General features: G+C 46.6%; 1 protein-coding gene across 1 annotated transcript in view; it reads left to right on the forward strand.

Moving 5' to 3' along the window:
* Positions 1-19,525, forward strand: part of LOC125436937 (CBP80/20-dependent translation initiation factor-like) — an 86,326-nt gene that overhangs the window by 10,920 nt on the left and 55,881 nt on the right. The window contains exons 2-3 of the mRNA XM_048504321.1: positions 7,847-8,285; positions 13,821-14,120. Coding sequence (XP_048360278.1) covers positions 7,847-8,285; positions 13,821-14,120 — 739 coding nt within the window. The remainder of the gene's footprint in view (positions 1-7,846; positions 8,286-13,820; positions 14,121-19,525) is intronic.

The raw sequence follows: 19,525 nt of genomic DNA on the forward strand, positions 1-19,525 counted from the left end.
GAAGACCAAGAAGGTTCCTGTGGAGTAGATTTGTATGTATGTATGTATGTATGTATGTATGTATGTATGTATGTATGTATGTATGTATGTATGTATTTATTTATTTATTTATTTATTTATTTATTTATTTATGGGATTTTTATACCGCCCAACCCCCAGAGGGCTCTGGGCGGTTCACAACACAGATTCTACATATAATATATACAAACCAAACCCCATTAAGTTAAAATAGTTTAGATTTAAAGCACAGCGGTAGATTCAATAAAAATGGCGTCAGCAAAACCCAAATTAAACCCTCCCAAGGAGGGGGTATCAGAACAAAAAAGTAAGTCCCCTAGATGGCAAGGGGACTCCGAAACCGGAGTTGTAGAAGTGGCTGGACACTCCAAAAGCCCGGTGGAACAACTCAGTCTTACAGGCCCTGCAGAATTCACCAAGATCCCGCAGGGCCCAGACAGCTGGAGGGAGAGTGTTCCACCAGGGCTGAGAAGGCCCTGGCCCGAATGGAGGCCAGCCGCATCATTGAGGGGCCAGGAACCACCAATAAATTAGCCTCTGCTGAACGCAGAGGCCGAGTAGGGACATATGGGGTAATGCGGTCCCGAAGGTACGAGGGTCCCAGGCCGCGTAAGGCCTTAAAGGTCAACACCCACACCTTGAAAATGATTCGGAACTCAACTGGGAGCCAGTGCAGGTGTTCTATGAAGTCATTGTTCTATCAATGTTCTATCAAGTCATTAATGATGTTCTATCAAATCATTAAAGATCAACAAGGTTCATACGGATGAATATGGATATAGATTTTCCATCGGGTCCTTAAAGAGCAAGGTTTATGTGAAGTAGATGTTCCTTCAGATACCCATCAGAATCGTAAGCTCTGCTTATCCCCTGAGTTGGATCCTGACGGAAGTCAGTTTCAGGTAGCCGGCTCAAAGTTGACTCGGTCTTCCATCCTTCAGGGGTTGGTAAAATGAATACCCAGCTTGCTGGGGGTAAAGTGTAAACGACCAGCAAGCCACCAAGCAGATCCTCTTTGATCTGAGATTGCAGATGCCTTAACAGTCCAGGTGCTGGGGAGCAACAGCCGCAGAAGGCCATTGCTTTTACATCCTGCATGTGAGCTCCCAAAGGCACCTGGTGGGCCACTGCAAGTAGCAGAGAGCTGGACTAGATGGACTCTGGTCTGATCCAGCAGGCTCTTTCTTAGGTTCTTATGTTCTTATGTTCTAAGCAAACAGTCTAGTATATGTCATGATGTGACATCACCCCATGGGTCAGTAATGCTTGCACAGGTGACTACCTGTGCCTTTAATACCAGGCTGCCACTAACATCTTTTATTTATAACACTGATTTTAACATCGCATCTGGGTCTGGATTTATTTTTTCCCCCGGCCGGTTTTTTTGTCAGAAGTTCCTGTGTCTCATAAACTCAGCCGACCATTTTTAAACCCAAGAAGGAATTCCTTCCGCTACCGCACTGCTCCAGTCAGCTCTTCCCCCATTTCGCCTAAACACAAGAGCTCAGTCTTGCCCGTTAAGAGCCAGCTGGCCACAGAACGGAGGTCTGATCTCCTCCGGGTGCCAAAGAACACACTTTGGATGGACAAGATTGGTTTGGCAAACAAACCTTGGCCGGGGAGGGGGGGGGACCATTTTAGCCACTGGCCAGCAAAGGCTAATGGCCACTTCCTTTTAGTTCAAGAACATTCTAAGCTGGTCAGTGCAAATTTGTTCTCTGCGCAAGTAAAATAAACCTCTTGTGTCAAACAAAAATTGTTTCGAGTGTTTTAAAGTAACACAGGTTGTTTCTCCGGAGGGAAACAATTTTGAGATTCGGTTGGGGAACGGTGGAGGCAAAACTTCAGAAGGGCGATCGTTGAGCTGGGAGGAAGACAGTTTTGCAGGGGATGAAATGCGTTTACTGGCATCATTTTCTTCCGGTTGCATGAGTCTGATCCGACATGGATATGTTTTAAAACCACAAAGATGGGGGGGGGGGGTAGAGAGAGAGCGAGAGAGCGAGAGAGCGAGAGCGAACTAGGTAACCCAGTCAAATTCATCTCTTGCTCTCAGTCATTGTCTTCTACCAGTGGGTGAAGGGTTTTTTGTTCTGTTTCATCTTGGACCATTTATACATTCTCAGGAGCAGTGGCGTAGCGCTAATGGGAAAATGGGGTATCCCATGTCCCCAGGCACACGCCATGAGCCTCGCACCCCCTCTCAGCCTCCTTGCAACCCCGCTGTGGCACCCCCCCCTGCAAGCCGACTTCTGCCTTCCCCAGGCCCTGGGGAGGGTGGGGCACCACAGTGCCCATCCAAGCTACCCTCTCTCAGCTTTCCTGCTGGCTCCCGTAAGTGGAGCATGGGGGGGAAGGCAGTCATGCCCTTAGGCACCATTTTGGCCTGGTATGCCTTCTCAGAACTAGCTTACCTCACCAGATGTTTGTGAGGATGAAATGGAGAAGACAACAGTGTAAGCCACTCTGGATCTCCATAGGAAGAAAGGCAGGTTATGAGGAAAGTAAATAACTAAAGCTGCCCTGACTTGCTAGGAAAGGTGGGGTATAAATGTTTTAATAAATAATAAACGAAGTAAATAGGGCAGATAAGGTGGAAAGCTTTAACCAGTGATCTGTGTGTGTTCAATGACTAGAAGTGAATATGCTTGTACTTTATTTCTAACCCCTACATTTCTTGCCAAAAAACTCCCGCAGTGTAGAAATGTCTGTTGTTTTTAAGACTCTGGATGACAGCCCTATTTGCTACACTGGAGAAGCCGGCTGTTCTTTGGATGGCCTGTCTCTTTTGCATGCTATAAGAGCCTTTTATTTCCTTTCTAAAAAAAACCCCACAGGTGTCAAGCTCGCAGCCCTCCAGATGTTCATGAACTACAATTCCCATCAGCCCTTGCCAGTGTAGTCAATGCTCATGTTGGGAGGGACTGATGGGAAGTGTAGTTCATGAATATCTGGAGGGCCGCGAGTTTGACACTAATGGTTTGCAGTTGCTGATCCTCTTGTCACAGTGGCCCATTTGGAAATCTACAGTATCTTAAGTTCAGCAGTGGGATGCAAGAGACACTCTCTTTTTGGCTGCGTTTGCTGACTGGAATTTCCTCTGATTTTAGCTTCCTCTCACAAGGGGCAAGAGGAAAATATCCTCATCCGTCAAACTTCTGAGGTGTGTCTGAAGAGAACGGTGATGTGTCTTGGGTAGGAAATACCCACGTCAGATGTGCTCTCTTCAGTAGTAGTCTCAAACTTAGCTCATGGGACGTAAACGTTTGTTGAGCAATACAGGAACAGTAATTTTAAGAAATGCTTCAGCGTAGCATTTATAGTGCAGGGTTATATGCCAAGATTAAGGATTTGCAATATCATACCCTATAGTGCCTTAAAGTGCGACCTTTGACAAGGCAGTTATCACAAACACATTTTTCTGATTTATTGTATCTAGGGCCGTGGTGGCGAACCTTTGGCACTCCAGATGTTATGGACTACAATTCCCATCAGCCCCTGCCAGCATGGCCAATTGGCCGTGCTGGCAGGGGCTGATGGGAATTGTAGTCCATAACATCTGGAGTGCCAAAGGTTCGCCACCACTGATCTAGGGGAAAGGAGCATGCCACATATTGCCAATGAATCCAGCAGTTGCAGGGAGCTTATATCTGATCGTAATGTGTGTTAGAATTTGTGGTTGATGGGTAAGCCTCTTCAGTGATTGGCTGAGTTGTACTGACATCACAGAAGCGCACAGAGTGGAGGTTCTTAGCTGAGGTGCCTGAAATCAAAGGACCTGCAGTTCTTTCATGCTTTTATTCCCGACCTGCGCTTTTTATTGAAATTATTGAATGGCGTGGATGTTCTTTCTTGTTAGCCTGTTGTGATTGATTCTTTTAAATCCCTGTAAGCTGCTTTAGGTCTGGGGGAGAGAAAGCAGGTTAAAATATTTCACATGAATACGCCCACCTGATCTCATTCTTAAGAGAAACGTGTCAGAGCAGGAAGGCAATCCAAGACAAGGATAAATAGAAGCAGGAGTCTAGAGAATGAGACAACCTGGCTTTGACAGGATAGCACATAAGCATAAGCATAAGCATTTATTGTCATTGTGCACACACAACAAAATTTACAGCAGCATTCCTCGATGCACACAATTTCAGACTCATACCCCATCCTCACTTTCCCCTTCCTCCACCCATCCCTACACAGCCCCAAACACATCAACACGAAGCCGCAGAGTTTAGCATAGCCACAGCTCTGGAGTAGAAGCTGTCTCTAAGCCTCTTTGTCCTAGTTTTGATAGACCTGTATCATCTGCCGGATGGTCACAGTTCAAAAAGAGAGTGTGCTGGATGAGATGGGTCTCTCAGAATATTTTGGGCTTCGGGAATTATAGAGTTCTTCCAAGGAGGGGAGAGGGCAGCCGATAATCCTCTGGAGCGCCTTCCTATCTGCCACTGTGCAACTGGAGAACCATACACAGATGCAGTAGGTTAAGACACTCTCTATAGCACAGCGGTAGAGAGTGTCTTAACCTACTTCATCTGAGTATGGTTCTCCAGTTGCACAGTGGCAGATAGGAAGGCGCTCCAAAGGGTGATCACTACTGCACAGAGGATTATCGGCTGCCCTCTCCCCTCCTTGGAAGAACTCTATAATTCCCGAAGCCTAAAGAAAATCCAAAATATTCTGAGAGATCAAGGGAAGCAGAGAAGGAACGTGTCCTGGAAAGGAAGTTTGGTGGTTTTTTGGTGAAACCGGAGAAGACCAGAGGAGAAGAGACCCAGGAGGGACAATGTGCAGAGACAGACAGGGGGCCACTTGCATGAGTTAGAAAAAGCTAAAGACCAGAAAGAACTACTCTGGTCAGATAAGTACCTGTGATCCATAACTGTATACATTTCAATAAAGATCATGACAAATCTTTTTATGCATTATTTCGGAAATGATTTGATTTATTCATAGGTAAATAATTTAAAAGCTCTGCATAGTCACATCATCCTATAGACATTAGACATCCATCCTATAAACAACCACTTAGCTTAAATCTATCAGAAAAATCTGATAGATTTAATATCTCGTTTACAAAATAACACACAAAAGATCTGTCATTATCTTTATTGAAATGTACACAGTTATGGATCACAGGTACTTCTTATCTTAGTGGCACAGTTCTTTCTAGTCTTTGTTACATTTACCTACGCCTTTCCCCTTTATTGTAGTTATTTATCACTGCATAAATTGTAAAATCACACCAGCTCATTGTGCCTTAGACTCCTCTTGTACACCTGTCTGTAAACCTTACCTATGAGAGCAAGTTGGTGTAGTGCAGTGGTTCTCAACCTTCCTAATGCCGCGACACTTTAATACAGTTTATGTTGACCATAACATTATTTTCTTTTTCCATAATACTTTTTATTAATTTCCTTCTTTAAAAAACACATTGAACATAAAACATGCATGAAACCATTGAAACACATAAGACATCAACAAATATTAACATGTAACAAATGACCCACATTTACAGTTACTCAAACATAATCTATCCTACCCCAACTACCCATAACAATAACACATAATTCAATACATCTAAATCAAATCAGTTACTTCACTATTCTTTGGTAATTTATTCTTTAGCTTTAATAAACTTAAATATCTATACTATACTACCTTATTTTTCATTCCATATTTTTAATATTTAACCTACAAATAAACCTTGTATTTCATAATGCTATATGTCCTTCATATTTTAATTTAAATAAATGTCTTTTCTTATCTAGGCCCTTTCAATATCCCATAATCATGATTTTATCCCTTTTATTGTGATGTAACTGCCCAATACTTATTTTCGTTGCTACTTCATAACTGTAATTTTGCTACTGTTACGAATCATAATGTAAATATCTTATTCAGGATGTATTTTCATTGTTACAAACTGAACATAATTAAAGCATAGTGATTAATCACAAGAACAATATATTGTGAAATATGTGTTTTCTGATGGTTTTAGGCGACCCCTGTGAAAGGGTCATTCGACCCCAAAAGGGGTCACGACCCACAGGTTGAGAACCGCTGGGTGTAGTCGTTAGATTACTGAAATAGAATCTAGGAGGTGCAGGTTTGGATCCCCATCCTTCCATGAGTTACCTTGGGCCGGTTGCGTGGTTTCAGCCTGGCCTACCTCGTGGGATTGTTGCTGTGAAGATAAATGAAGGAGAGAACAGTGCAGGCTTCCGTGTGTCCTCAGTGGAACTCAGTGAACACACAAAAAGCTGTGTTATCCTGAATCAGACCTTTGGTCCATTATGGTCAGTGTTGTCCACTCAGACTGCCAGCGACTCTCCAGGGTCTAGGCAGCAGTCTTGACCATCACTTGCTAAATGACCCTTGAGGCAGAGATGCTGGGGGATCGAACCTGGAATCTTCTGCATCCCAAGCAGAGGGGCTGTTCTGCTAAGCCATGACCCCTCCCTGAGATAAATCTGGTAATACTGCACATAATAGACTGAAACGGTTGGGAGCCAGCGTGGTGTAGTGGTTAAAAGCAGTTGGATTCTAATATGGAGACCTGGGTTTGATTCCCCACTCCTCCACCTGAGTGGCAGAGGCTTATCTGGTGAACCAGATGTGTTTCCGCACTCCTACATTCCTGCTGGGTGACCTTGGGCCAGTCACAGTTCTTTGGAACTCTCTCAGCCCCACCTGCCTCACAAGGTGTTTGTTGTGGGGAGAGGAACCTTGTAAGCCGCCTTGAGTCTCCTTACAGGAAAAAAGATGGGGTATAAATCCAAACTCCTCCTCCTCTCCTTCTTCTCCTCCACCTTCTTCTCCTTCTCCTCCTCGTTCTCCTCCTTCTTCTCCTTCTTCTCCTCCTCCTTTTTCTCCTTCTTCTTCTTCCTCTTCCTCTTCTCCTTCTCCTTCTCCTCTTCTTCTTTTTCTTTTTCTCCTTCTCCTTCTCTTTCTTCTTCTCCTTCTCCTCCTCCTTCTCCTTCTCCTCCTCCTTCTCCTCCTCTCCTCCTCCTTCTACTTCTCTTCTCCTCCTCCTCTTCCTCTTCCTCTTCCTCCTCCTCCTCCTCCTCCTCCTCCTCCTCCTCTTCTTCTTCTTCTTCTTCTTCTTCTTCTTCTTCTTCTTCTTCTTCTTCTTCTTCTTCTTCTTCTTCTTCTTCTTCTTCTTCTTCTTCTTCTTCTTCTTCTTCTTCTTCTGTAGCATGCACTTTGTTAACAAGTTCCATGCTCATTCTCCAGGACATCAATAAGTGCTCTGGGTTTTATCTGCTGTAAAAGTCATGCCTCTCCAGTATTTGGCAACCCCCCCATTGGGCAGGGGTCTCTAACGTGGCGCCCGCTGAAACCTTTTTCTGTCATCCACCAAGTATTTTTATAAGTGAGTGGGGCCAGGTAGGGGTTTTGCCCAGCAAGGCATTTGATTGACTACTGGAGATTTGATGGACTGTTCAGATTTCTAAAAATGCTGTTTTGGCCACAGCTCAAGGATCTGCACTGTGTTGCTGGCATTAAGATGCGTCACCTATTTTGTGGCTGGCTCCGCCTCCTGTGGCAGCCATTTTGTTGCTGTACTCACCTTCCAGAATTCCAGTTGTCCCCACTGCCGCAAAGAAGTTGGAGGTCCTTGACGTAGGGTATTTAAAGCAAGAGACTAACATAGGTGGTTTGCCATTGCCTGCCTTCGTGTAGCAAACCTGGATTTCCTTGGTGATCTCCCGTTCGAATCCTGACCAGCTTTGAACGTCGGATGAGATCAGGCTGTCCTGGATTTTCCAGATCAGGGCAGAGGATTGTTCAAACGCACCAAGATATTGACTGCTCCATTTTTACTTTGCAGGAGACAAAGGGCTCCAGGAGGGAATAAGCCTCAGCAACATGCAGAACACCCGCAAGGGACAGCCAAACACAACAGGGAACACCAGAAGCCCTCGCAGGGGAACCAAGCCCCCCACCCCTCAGGGCGGCCCAGCCACCACGGCTACAGCCAAAACCGGCGGTGGCACCACAACCAGAAGCCCTCGCCCAACGACAAAGAGACGCACCGAAATGCCAAAGAGACCGAGAACCTGAAAATCGAAGATGCCTCCGTCTGCACCGTGCACATTCCCTTGGAGATGCACCGCAGCAATGACGCCACAGAGAGGCACGGCCCGCCGTATAGTCAAGATTCGGAAAGCAGGCGGAAAGACAGCCTCCACGAACGGATAAGCGAGAGGCCCAAAATCAACCTACTCCAGTCTTCCAAAGACAGACTACGCCGGAGGCTAAAAGAAAAGGTACCTCCTTCCCCACCCCTCACCCTTTGAGCAAGCCGAAGCGTTGTCATGTTAGGGGAGCATCTGGAATCCGCAGCCTTTCAGGAAAAGGCCAAGCTGTAGGTTTGGGGTGTATTTGCCCCCCTACATTGTTCAGTATATTTTTCTTACAGTTTTTTCCCCTCCAAAGATAGAAACTTTGGGGCTCAGGATCTGGGATAATAAATGGGAAGGTTGTGTTGGGTTGGGTAGGGTAGGGTAGGGTAGGGTAGGGTAGGGTAGTATATTTTTCTTACAGTTTCCCCCCCCCCCAAAGATAGAAACTTTGGGGCTCAGGATCTGGGATAATAAATGGGAAGGTTGTGTTGTGTTGGGTAGGGTAGGGTAGGGTGGGTTCAGTGGCATAGGGGGGCAAAATGGTGCCCCCCTCTTACCCTAGTTCATCTGGCTGCTCATTGCAGCCAGCTAAACTTCAGGCTGCTCCGGGCTTCCAGGCCTGGTGGGGCGGAGGAAGCGGGAGGGTGTGGGGGGCGATTTTCGGCCTCCCATGTGACCCCCCAATTGCACGCAACAGGGGCATGCCCCCCCCTTCCCCATGGCAGCTGCGCCACTGGGTGGGTTAGGAAATAGGCTCTTAGAGTATATGACAGGGATCGGCAACCTGCGGTTCTCCAGATGTTCATGGACTACAAATCCCATCAGCCCCTGCCAGCATGACCAATTGGCCGTGCTGGCAGGGGCTGATGGGAATTGTAGTCCATGAACATCTGGAGAGCCGCAGGTTGCAGACCCCTGGTATATGAGAAAGAACTGAGTACGTACAAAATTGACGTGCTCTGTAACAGGGGTCCCAAAATGGTATCTGTGGGCATCATGGCGCCCCTGACATATTTCTGGTTTCCACCTAGTGTTTTTAGAAAGTGGGCATGGTCACCAAAGGTTCCTGGAAATTTGATTGGCTGTGCAGGTATTTAAAAACGTTGCTTTGGCAGCAGCTCCCAAAGCACTGTGTGACTAAAGGTAATCTGGGACAGCCATTCTGTATCTGGCTCTGCCTTCCCTGGAAGCCATTTTGTAGCAGCCATTTTGTGGTTGTACCCTACAGGCTCAAAGAAGTTGGGAAACTCTGCTTTATCATCTTTAAAACTCTCACAGAGACACTCTCTGATTCCTGCCCTGTGGACATCTTTTTATGTATATTGTATTGATAGATTGATCCTACAGAACTTGGGGGGCTTGCCTTACCTTATCACATATTTTATGAAGAAGTAATATTATTTTTGCCAGTGTAGTGTAATGGTTAAGAGCGGGTAGACTCCAGTCTGGAGAACCAGGTTTGATTCCCCGCTCCTGAACAGGAGCAGAGGACTCTTATCTGGTGAACTGAATTTGTTTCCCTCCTCCTACACATGATGCCTTGGGCTAGTCACAGTTCTTTCAGAAACCTCCCAGCCACACATACCTCATAAGGTGCCTGTTGTACAGTGAGGAAGGGAAAGGAATTTGTAAGCCGCCTTGAGTCTTCTTACAGGAGAGAATGAAAGGAGGGGGAATTCAAACTCTTCTTCTTTTCTTCTTTTTCTTCTGATTTGTCATGTCTAAGAGACATCAATGGGTGTCGCTATCTGTCGCTTTAGCTGAACCATTGCAATTTTGTGTAATGCCATGTTCTACCACTAGATGCCTCTGTATGCCATTTGTCGCTTGCAACTAAAAAGGCTAATATCATCGTGCTGTGTTTCTGATCCAAGCACAAAATTGTCACCTACTTTTCCCTGGAAGATAAATATTTTAAAACAGTCGGCTAACAAACCAGCTATGGCAGTGGTGGCGAACCTTTGGCACTCCAGATGTTATGGACTACAATTCCCATCAGCCCCTGCCAGCATGGCCAATTGGCTGATGGGAATTGTAGTCCACAACATCTGGAGTGCCAAAGGTTCGCCACCACAGAGCTATGGAAAGATGCATTCCTAATATTAATTCACCATAAAACCATTGATGACATAGTGATGGAGGCGAGAGAGGCTCTGAAGCTCTAGTTATTGAGGGCAGAACCATTAAAACGGGCAGTGGCCATTTCTCAACAGCAACACGCTTTTTATCCTGTTCTTCTGTCCAGATCCATGGGCTGCTTTGGGCCTATGACTGGCAGAAGTCCAGCCAGTATGCCTTTCTGTCACATATCTGCATGCTGTTAGGAGAACTGCTCATACTTTGATTCCTAGAATCATAGATCATAGAATCATAGAATTGGAAGACACGCCAAGGGCCATCAAGTCCAACCCCCTGCAATGCAGGGACACACAATCAAAGCACTCCTGACAGATGGCCATCCAGCCTCTCTTTAAAAACCTCCAAAGAAGGAGATGCTACCACCCTCCGAGGTCGTGCATTCCACTGACAAACAGCCCTGACTGTCAGGAAGTTTGTCCAGCTGTTTAGGTGGAATCTCTTTTCCTTCACCTTGAACCCATGACTCCTGGTCCTAGTCTCTGGAGCAGCAGAAAACAAGCTTGCTCCTTCACCAACATGACATCCCTTCAAATATCTAAACATGGCTATCATGTCTCTTAATTTTCTCTTCACCAAACTAAACATCCCCAGCTCCCTACGTCTCTCCTTGTAGGGCATGGACTCCAGACCTTTGACCATTTTGGTTGCCCTCTTCTGGACCCGTTCCAGCTTGTCAATATCCTTCTTGAATTGTGGTGCCCAGAACTGTATACAATATTCCAGGTGAAGTCCAACCAATGCAGAATAGAGAGGTACAATTATATCGATCTAGACACTATACTTCTATTGATACAGCCCAGAATCGCATTGGCTTTCTTGGCTGCCGCATCACACTGCTGACTCATGTTCAGTTTGTGATCTACTAAGACTCCCAGATCTTTCTATTGGTTCAGTGCCTATTTTAAAAGCACAGAAACCTCTGGCTAGGAAAACCAGGTTGCCCAATCTCTTTAAGGATTTTGAGCTCTGGGGCCTGCCCAGCAGCGGTTCTTGCGATAAATAATGATTTTGGTTGCTGCTTCTTCCTTAAGTTCTTTAAGACACCTGTCATAGCCCCATCACTGGAGCCAAGCAAGTCTGAATCCAACCACTGTTTCATTGGGATAACACCGGGACATCTATGTGGACAAGTCCTTGCTGAATCTGATTTCTAAACTTCTCTCTTTGAGAAAGAGGGATGACATATAAGCAAATGAAAGTAAACAGATAATGGCGTCACACACTAAATAGGCGGAGAATCAACCTATCCAGTATATATCCTCATATATTTTTTGCACATATATTATTACCACTTTGTTATAAGTCCAAACAACAAATTCATAAAAAAATTTGTAATCATCCAATCAATATAACATAAAATAATCAATATATGATTTCAGATGCGATTTAGTGTGTGACGCAATTATCTGTTTACTTACCTTGTACGTCACACACATTTATTGTGTGTCTATATAAGCAAATGTCACATTCCGCATGCCATCTTCAGTAGAGTTATAAGTCTACTGTATTTTGGTGTAACTTTTTTTTTTAGGATTAATGTATTGTCAAAGGCTTTCACGGCCAGAATCACTGGGGTGCTGTGTGGTTTCCGGGCTGTATAGCTGTGTTCTAGCAGCATTCTCTCCTGACGTTTCGCCTGCATCTGTGGCTGGCATCTTCAGAGGATCTGATAGTAGGAAAGCAAGCGGAGTACACTCCAACAGGTATATATACTCCACTTGCTTTCCTACTATCGGATCCTCTGAAGATGCCAGCCACAGGTGCAGGCGAAACATCAGGAGAGAATGCTGCTAGAACACGGCCGTACAGCCCGGAAATTACACAGCACCCCAGTTTTTTAGGATTGTTCTGCTAACACTAGCTTCAGCCGAGTTCAACTCACACAACCTTCCTAGAACGATCTCAGGAGTTGTCCTTTGGTAGAAGCAGCTGTGATTCTTTCTCAGATGTCCTCAGGCTTTGGAAAGTGTTCTTTATGGAGAACTGTGACCATTAATCCAGGCTTGGATTGCTCTCCAGAGCTCAGGTGCTAAGGAAAATGCCTTCTGACCATTCAGTGCCAGATCAGCAGTTGAGAGCATGAGAAGATCTTTCTCGGATCAGGCCTGTGATCTGTGTAGATGACATCCTGTCTCACAGAGTGGCCAAGCGGTTCCTTTGGAGGCCCCACAATGGGGCAAAGAGGCCTTCATGAGAACATAAGACCCCTGCTGGCTCAGGATCCACCCAGTGGTCGAGCAGTTCCTTGGGAGGTCCAACAACGAGCTAGAGAAGACAAGGCCTTCTTACGAACATCAGAAGAGCCCTGCTGGGTCAGACCTGTGGTCCATCTAGTCCAGCATCCTGCCTCACCCAGTGGCCAACCAGTTCCTCTGGAGAGCCAGCAACGGGGCCATATTCTCCCCTGATGTTGCATCCTAGTATGGGTTTTCAGAGGCTCACTGCCTCTGAAAATGGAGGTTTGCTTTAGTCGCCATGGCTAGCAGCCATTGATGGGTCTCTCCTCCAACAGTTGGAGCTCTGGAACTCCTAGCTGCAGGTTCAGATTTTTGTTTTATTTATTTATTTATTTTGGCCATCAAGACTCTCTAGGGCAGGGATCTTCAAACTATGGCCCTCCAGATGTTCATGGACTACAATTCCCATCAGCCCCTGCCAGCATGGCCAAATGGTAGAGCTCATGGGAATTGTAGTCTATGAACATCTGGAGGGCCATAGTTTGAAGACCCCTGCTCTAGGGCTTTCAAGGCAAGAGACATTCAGAGCTGGGTTTTCCATTGCTTGTCTCCCCATCATGCCCCTGGTCTCCCATCCCAACACTTTACAGCTTGTATTGTCGAAGGCTTTCACTGGGTGTTGTGGGTTTTCCAGGTTGTAGGGCCATGTTCCAGTAGCATTTTCTCCTGACATTTCGCCTGCATCTGTGGCTGTCCAGCCACAGATGCCAGCAAAACGTCAGGAGAAAATGCTACTGGAACACGGCCGTACAACCCAGAAAACCCACAACACCCTTCTCAGTGGTGGGATCCAAAAATTTTAGTAACAGGTTCCGATGGTGGTGGGATTCAAACAGTGGCGTAGCGCCAAAGGGGATGGGTGGGGCACGGCGGGGGCAGGTATTCCGGGGGCGGGGCTGTGGCAAGAACGCAGCCGCTGCGCCGGTCCTTGGGTGGGAAACAAATGCACGCAGGCGCAGGCTGCCACGCACGCCGGTGCACCTCCTGCTAGCCTGCTTCAAGTTCTGCGCGCTACTGCTGAGAGGAGGGGCAAAAATCATGTGGCAAAATCACCAATTAGTAACCCCCTCTCGGCACACACAAATAATTAGTAACCTACTCTCGGGAACCTGTGAGAACCTGCTGGATCCCACCTCTGACCCTACTTTACGGCTTGCTTAAACTTCTGCTTCGTAGCTTCGCTGTGCTTCGCTGCCTGTTGCCACCTGCTGATGTGTCGTTTCTTCTCTTTCCCCTCCCCCCCTTCCCCGTTCCGTGTCCCCTTGCATAACAGATTCCTTGTGTTTCCCTTTTCACGGACCAGGACGAAGTGGCCGTGGAGTCTACCAGCCCACAGCAGAACAAAATGGACAAACTAATTGAAATTCTCAACAGCATGCGGAACAACAGCCGCGGGGTGGACTCCAAGCTCACCAGCTTCATGGAGGAGGCCCAGAACTCCACCAACTCGGAGGAGATGTTGGGGGAGATTGTCCGGACCATCTACCACAAGGCGGTGACGGACCGCAGCTTCGCTTCCACGGCCGCGAAGCTGTGCGACAAGATGGCGCTCTTCATGGTGGAAGGCACCAAGTTCCGGAGCCTCCTTCTGAACATGCTCCAGGTAACCGGCTCGATCGCAGCTGCCGGCGGCGGCCTGTCAGGGCTTCGCCCCAAGCAAAGTCCAGAAGTTCTGGCCGTGCTTGAGCTGTCTTCCTGCGTTCCAGTCTCACCCAATTAATTTTAGAAAAAGAAAAGCAGAAATGGACGGGGGAGGGGAGGGGAGGGGGGAGAAGCCGGGGCCCTGTTTGCATTTGTTTACAGCAGTGTTTTGTGGTTACGACGGACGGATACACATTTATAAGCACTGGCCCCTCTGTGAGCCCTGTGCTATTTTAAAGGGTCGCTTTGACAAAGGCCTCGTTTCCCCCAAGGCACAGTTTGTCTTGTCATTGGCTCCAGAAGGAACTATGAATGTTGAGATATCACTGAGGGCAAGGGGGGGGGGGGGCGCATTCCTGTTAATACTAACGATCTGGTTCCTTTGGTTTTTAGAAAGGCATAACAGGGAATGTCTTCCAATTATGAAGACCCAGGGCCGCTTCGGTTTTATATGCCCCAGTTCTGGGATTCATATATGCCAGTGATAGCGAACCTTTTCGAGACCGAGTGCCCAAATTGCAACCCAAAACCCACTTATTTATCGCATAGTGCCAACATGGCAATTTAACCTGAATACTGAGGTTTAAGTTTAGAAAAAACAGTTGGCTCTGAGGCACACATTACTTGGGAGTAAGCTTGGTGAAGCAACTATGCAACACTTCGAATGGGTGAATCACGACCCTAGGAGGGTTTACTCAGAAGCAAGCCCCATTGCCAGCAACTGAGCTTACTCCCAGGTCATGCCCAGGCCAGCCTAGATGTGTGTGTGGGTGTGATTTTCTGCCCCCCCCCCCCACGATGAACTCTGTGCACGCGTGCCCACAGAAAGGGCTCTGAGTGCCACCTCTGGCACCCGTGCCATAGGTTCGCCACCACTGATATATGCTGTATTCTGTACTCTGTTCCACATTAAGATGTTAGTTCAGTCGGTTGAGGTGAAGCAGTAGAGAAAATTGTATGCTTCCGCATTAGAATGTAGTCCCGAGTGAATATAAGAATTATCATTCGTTTTTACACTCTGCCTTTTAAACCATTATTTTGTACATTATTGAACATGATACTTTGATACAAGAGCATTTATGCCAAATGGAGCATTTATCCATTTCAAGCTTTGAAATGGTTGGAGGAAGCAGGGCTAGGTAGGCACTAGGACCTAGTCAGAGCATTCTACAACAAAGAGGTTTGTTCTGTGGTGAAGGAATATACAATCACCACTATCTTTAAGAGTGCAATGTCAACGTTAGCCCAAATAAACTCCAAAATATGCACGTTGCACTCTGGCTGTGTCCAATCTTATATATTGATCTTACATATAATTAAACAACTTAACACTTCTATTTGTATTTACACTACATTTCCTTATTTCTCTGACAAAGTTCTTAAAGATACAGCATAAGGAAAGACAGATGAAATGGACTGGTGCAAGAAAGATAGATGAATAGGCATAATTTTGATTTCAGTATATATGTACCTGTGTAATTTTAATTTGAGATATACCCATTAGAAGCCTCAAAGAACTGTTGGAAGTTGTTTGAACATACTGGCATACTGAGGAAGACGCACGAAAAACGTTCTATACGCACGAGACTTTTTTATGTAGAACCTACAGAATTGGAATATGGACTATATGGCTTTGTTTCTGAACAAAGAATTGAATGGACTAAGTGATTATTTATGTTTAGTTATAAGAGTTGGAAGACTTATGCTGTATCTTTAAGAACTTTGTCAGAGAAATAAGGAAATGTAAATACAAATAGAAGTGTTAAGTTGTTTAATTATATGTAAGATCAATGTATAAGATTAGACACAGCCAGAGTGCAACGTGAGTATTTTGGAGTTTATTTGGAGTATTATACAAACCACTAACATCTTTATGTGAAGCAGAGTATACGGGCGGGCAACCTTGTTGACACTTGAGTATTTTTGGAATGCTGAGAACAATGTCTGTGAAATGGCTTCCGTGGCTTGAAGAGGGCGTCGCCACCTCAAAATGGCTGCTGCAGGGGATCTGACCAATCACAACACGTTGAGAGGTTGTCAGCGGACCAGCACGCTTTGTGTTTAATTTATAACTAATAGGCACGAATGGGTGTACATCCAGTGGCAGGAGAAGGGAAAAGCTGGCATGGGATTCAGGAGTGAGAGAGGGAACGAAACGTTGGCTTAGAGGTCTACATCGAACCGAAAAGGGTTGTATTTCACACATTTCTTTAAACGAGACGGAAATGATGGGCCGGTGGATTTTTGGCAGATCTTGCCCCAAGACCATCTGTGTCTGTACTCACGCCAGTCAGTATGCGCAGGTGAACATATGGCTTTGCCGCACATTTTGCACTGGGGGGAGGACCGCTGTGGGGGCGGGGCTAAGCTCCACATTGTCTGGTGACCTCTGGGTGGAGTTGCCAGCTCCTTTTTGGGAGCTCAGCGTGAGCGTTGCGCCGTCACGTCTGCCTCCTGAAGCTGTCGCTTCCGGCAACAGAACCAGTATCCACTGAGAGCTGGCGTGGTGTAGTGGTTAAGAGCCAGGTGCACTCTAATCTGGAGAACCGGGTTGGATTCCCCGCTCTTCCACTTGAGCTATGGAGGCTTATCTCGGGAACCGGATTAGCTTGTGCACTCCAACACACGCCAGCTGGGCGACCTTGAACTAGTCACAGTTCTTCGGAGTTCTCTCAGCCCAACCTACCTCACAGGGTGTTTGTTGTGGGGGGGAGGGGAAGGGAAAGGAGATTGTAAGCCCCTTTGAGTCTCCTACAGGAGAGAAGGGGGGATATAAATAAAAACTCTTCTTCTTCTTCTTCTTCTTCTTCTTCTTCTTCTTCTTCTTCTTCTTCTTCTTCTTCTTCTTCTTCTTCTTCTTCTTCTTCTTCTTCACATTGTGTCTTCCTTGGTGGTCCCCCATCCAAGCTAGCCCTGCTTAGCTTCCGGCGTCTAATGAGAGAGCTGCTTTTCATATATTTGCCCCCTCTTCCACTTAATCCCCCCAAGAGCAAACCTGTGAGGTAGGTTAGACTGAGAGTTTGTCACAAGAGGAACTGTGACAAGCCTAGGATAATGGGATTTAGGGAGAGGGGAGACCTTATAGGTATAAAGCCATACAGTCCACCTTACAAGAAGGAGCTATGCAGATGAAGGGGTGGAGTTATGCAGATAGAAGCTGGCGCAGTTCTCAGTACCTGGCTGGGAACTGAGCATGCTCAGTGTCCTCAGAATGAAATGGGATGACTGACAGCAGAGAAACATCAATTAATAGGAGGGGGGGGAGCAGAAACATAGTATTCTGGAGGGAGAGATTTTCCAATTGTCTATTCTCACACACCCTCACAGTCATTCCTGAAGGCTCCCTAACTTGATTTGTTCTATGAGACAAAGCTGAATATCAACCAAAGGGAACCTCCACATTCAGGGGCAGTAAACCTTTAAATCACAGAGGCAGCATGAAGGAAAAGCTTGGGCCTCTATGGAAGGTTTCCATGGTCGAGCGGGGGATTAAAACCCAAACTTCCCAGGTACTAGTTGTACACTCTATCCACTGCAGCACACAGCCCTGTGTGAGCTCCTTCTTGGAGGAACTGAGCCCAGAGGGCAATTCAGTGTGTATCACGCTGCATATTTTGGCTCGGATCTTGCAATTCGCACAAAAGGACTTTGCACAGTTTTGCTTGCGCAGGTTTTTGTGCCAACCCCTCCATGGCATTTTTCTCCCTGCAGTGCCCAGATGTTTTAATTACAGAATATCTTGCACCAGAAAGAAACGCAAAACTCAAGTGGGAATATGAAGTCTGACTTCACGCAAGGATTGGCTGGATGGCCATCTGTCGGGAGTGCTTCGGTTGTGCGTTCCTGCATTGCAGGGGGTTGGACTTGATGGCCCTGGGGGTCTTTTCCAACTCTATGATTCTATCAGCCCGCTTTGGCAAGCAGAGTATTAAATCAATCAGTCAAATAAAGAAATAAAATTTGGCAGTAGAATCGGGGGGTGGTACGGTTTGAGAAGGGGAGGAACCTTGGGAGATATAAGGCCCTACGATCCACCTTCCAAAATAGCCGTTTTCATTAGGGGAAGGAGAACAAATGTTTTAAATAAATAAGCAAGAAGAAGAAGAAGAGTTTGGATTTATATCCCCCCTTTCTCTCCTGCAGGAGACTCAAAGGGGCTGACAATCTCCTTGCCCTTCCCCCCTCACAACAAACACCCTGTGAGGTGGGTGGGGCTGAGAGAGCTCAGAAGAACTGTGACTAGCCCAAGGTCACCCAGCTGGCGTGTGTGGGAGTGTACAGGCTAATCTGAATTCCCCAGATAAGCCTCCACAGCTCAGGCGGCAGAGCTGGGAATCAAACCCGGTTCCTCCAGATTAGATACACGAGCTCTTAACCTCCTACGCCACTGCTGCTGTAGTCCAGATATCAGCTGTAATTCCAAAAGGATCTCCAGCCCCCACCTGGATATTGGCAACTCCCGGTTGTCATTTTATGGCTGCCCCCGGCACCTTGTTATTAGAATTCCAAAGCCTGCTCCAAATGGTTGGGGGCCTTTGCTGGGGGCGAAAAAACCAGGGCAAAATTGCAGGGGCTGAACATGAAGAATTGAATCCGGTGGGCTTTCTCCCGCAGTTGTCTGCCGCACGTTCCGTTCAGGGAGATCTTCCCAAACTTTGAAGCCAATCAGAAATAGATGAAAAAAAGTCGGGCCAATGCTTGCAACTTTGCATAGTTTTCATGCCAGGGTTTAAGGATGGTCTAGCCAGCAACTGGAGCCGGGGGTCCTAGTTGCTGGGATTGACTGGGGCGGCACTGGGCGGGGGTGGACTGGGCAGCTGTGCTAAACAAAGACAGACAGAAACGATCGGGGTCCTCGCGGGGTATTGATTGTCCTGGGAGGCTGGTCTAACAGTGCGCCCGGCTCTCCAGCTGGAGCAACAAAGGAGTCTCACGAAGCTGTCGTTATTGTGCTAAACATCACTGGCGGATCCGTCATCAGGTTAATTAATACAGTCAGTGCACTTGAAGTACAGCTGCAGGTCAGCTGGCTATTGTGGGTTTTGCAGGCTGGTAGTTTCTGTGACCATGGTCTGGTAGTTTTTACTCCTAACATTTTGCCCGCATCTGTGGCTGGCATCTTCAGAGTGAGTGAGGCAAATCATTCGCAGCCTCACCATCTTGGGCAGAGCTCAAGGGGAAGGAAATGCTTCTTTCCTTGGTGAGGAATTCAGGTATGGAATTAGGGATGCCTGCGAGCAGAGATGGCTTTATACAGGAATTAGACAGATTTCCTGTAGGAACGGTCCATCATTGGCTACTGTACTCTGTTCCACAGAAAGATGACAGTTCAGTCAGTTGAGGTACGGTGGTGAGAAAATTGTATGC

This window comes from Sphaerodactylus townsendi, linkage group LG07, assembly GCF_021028975.2.
Source record: "Sphaerodactylus townsendi isolate TG3544 linkage group LG07, MPM_Stown_v2.3, whole genome shotgun sequence".
Classification (NCBI taxonomy): Eukaryota; Metazoa; Chordata; class Lepidosauria; order Squamata; family Sphaerodactylidae; genus Sphaerodactylus; species Sphaerodactylus townsendi.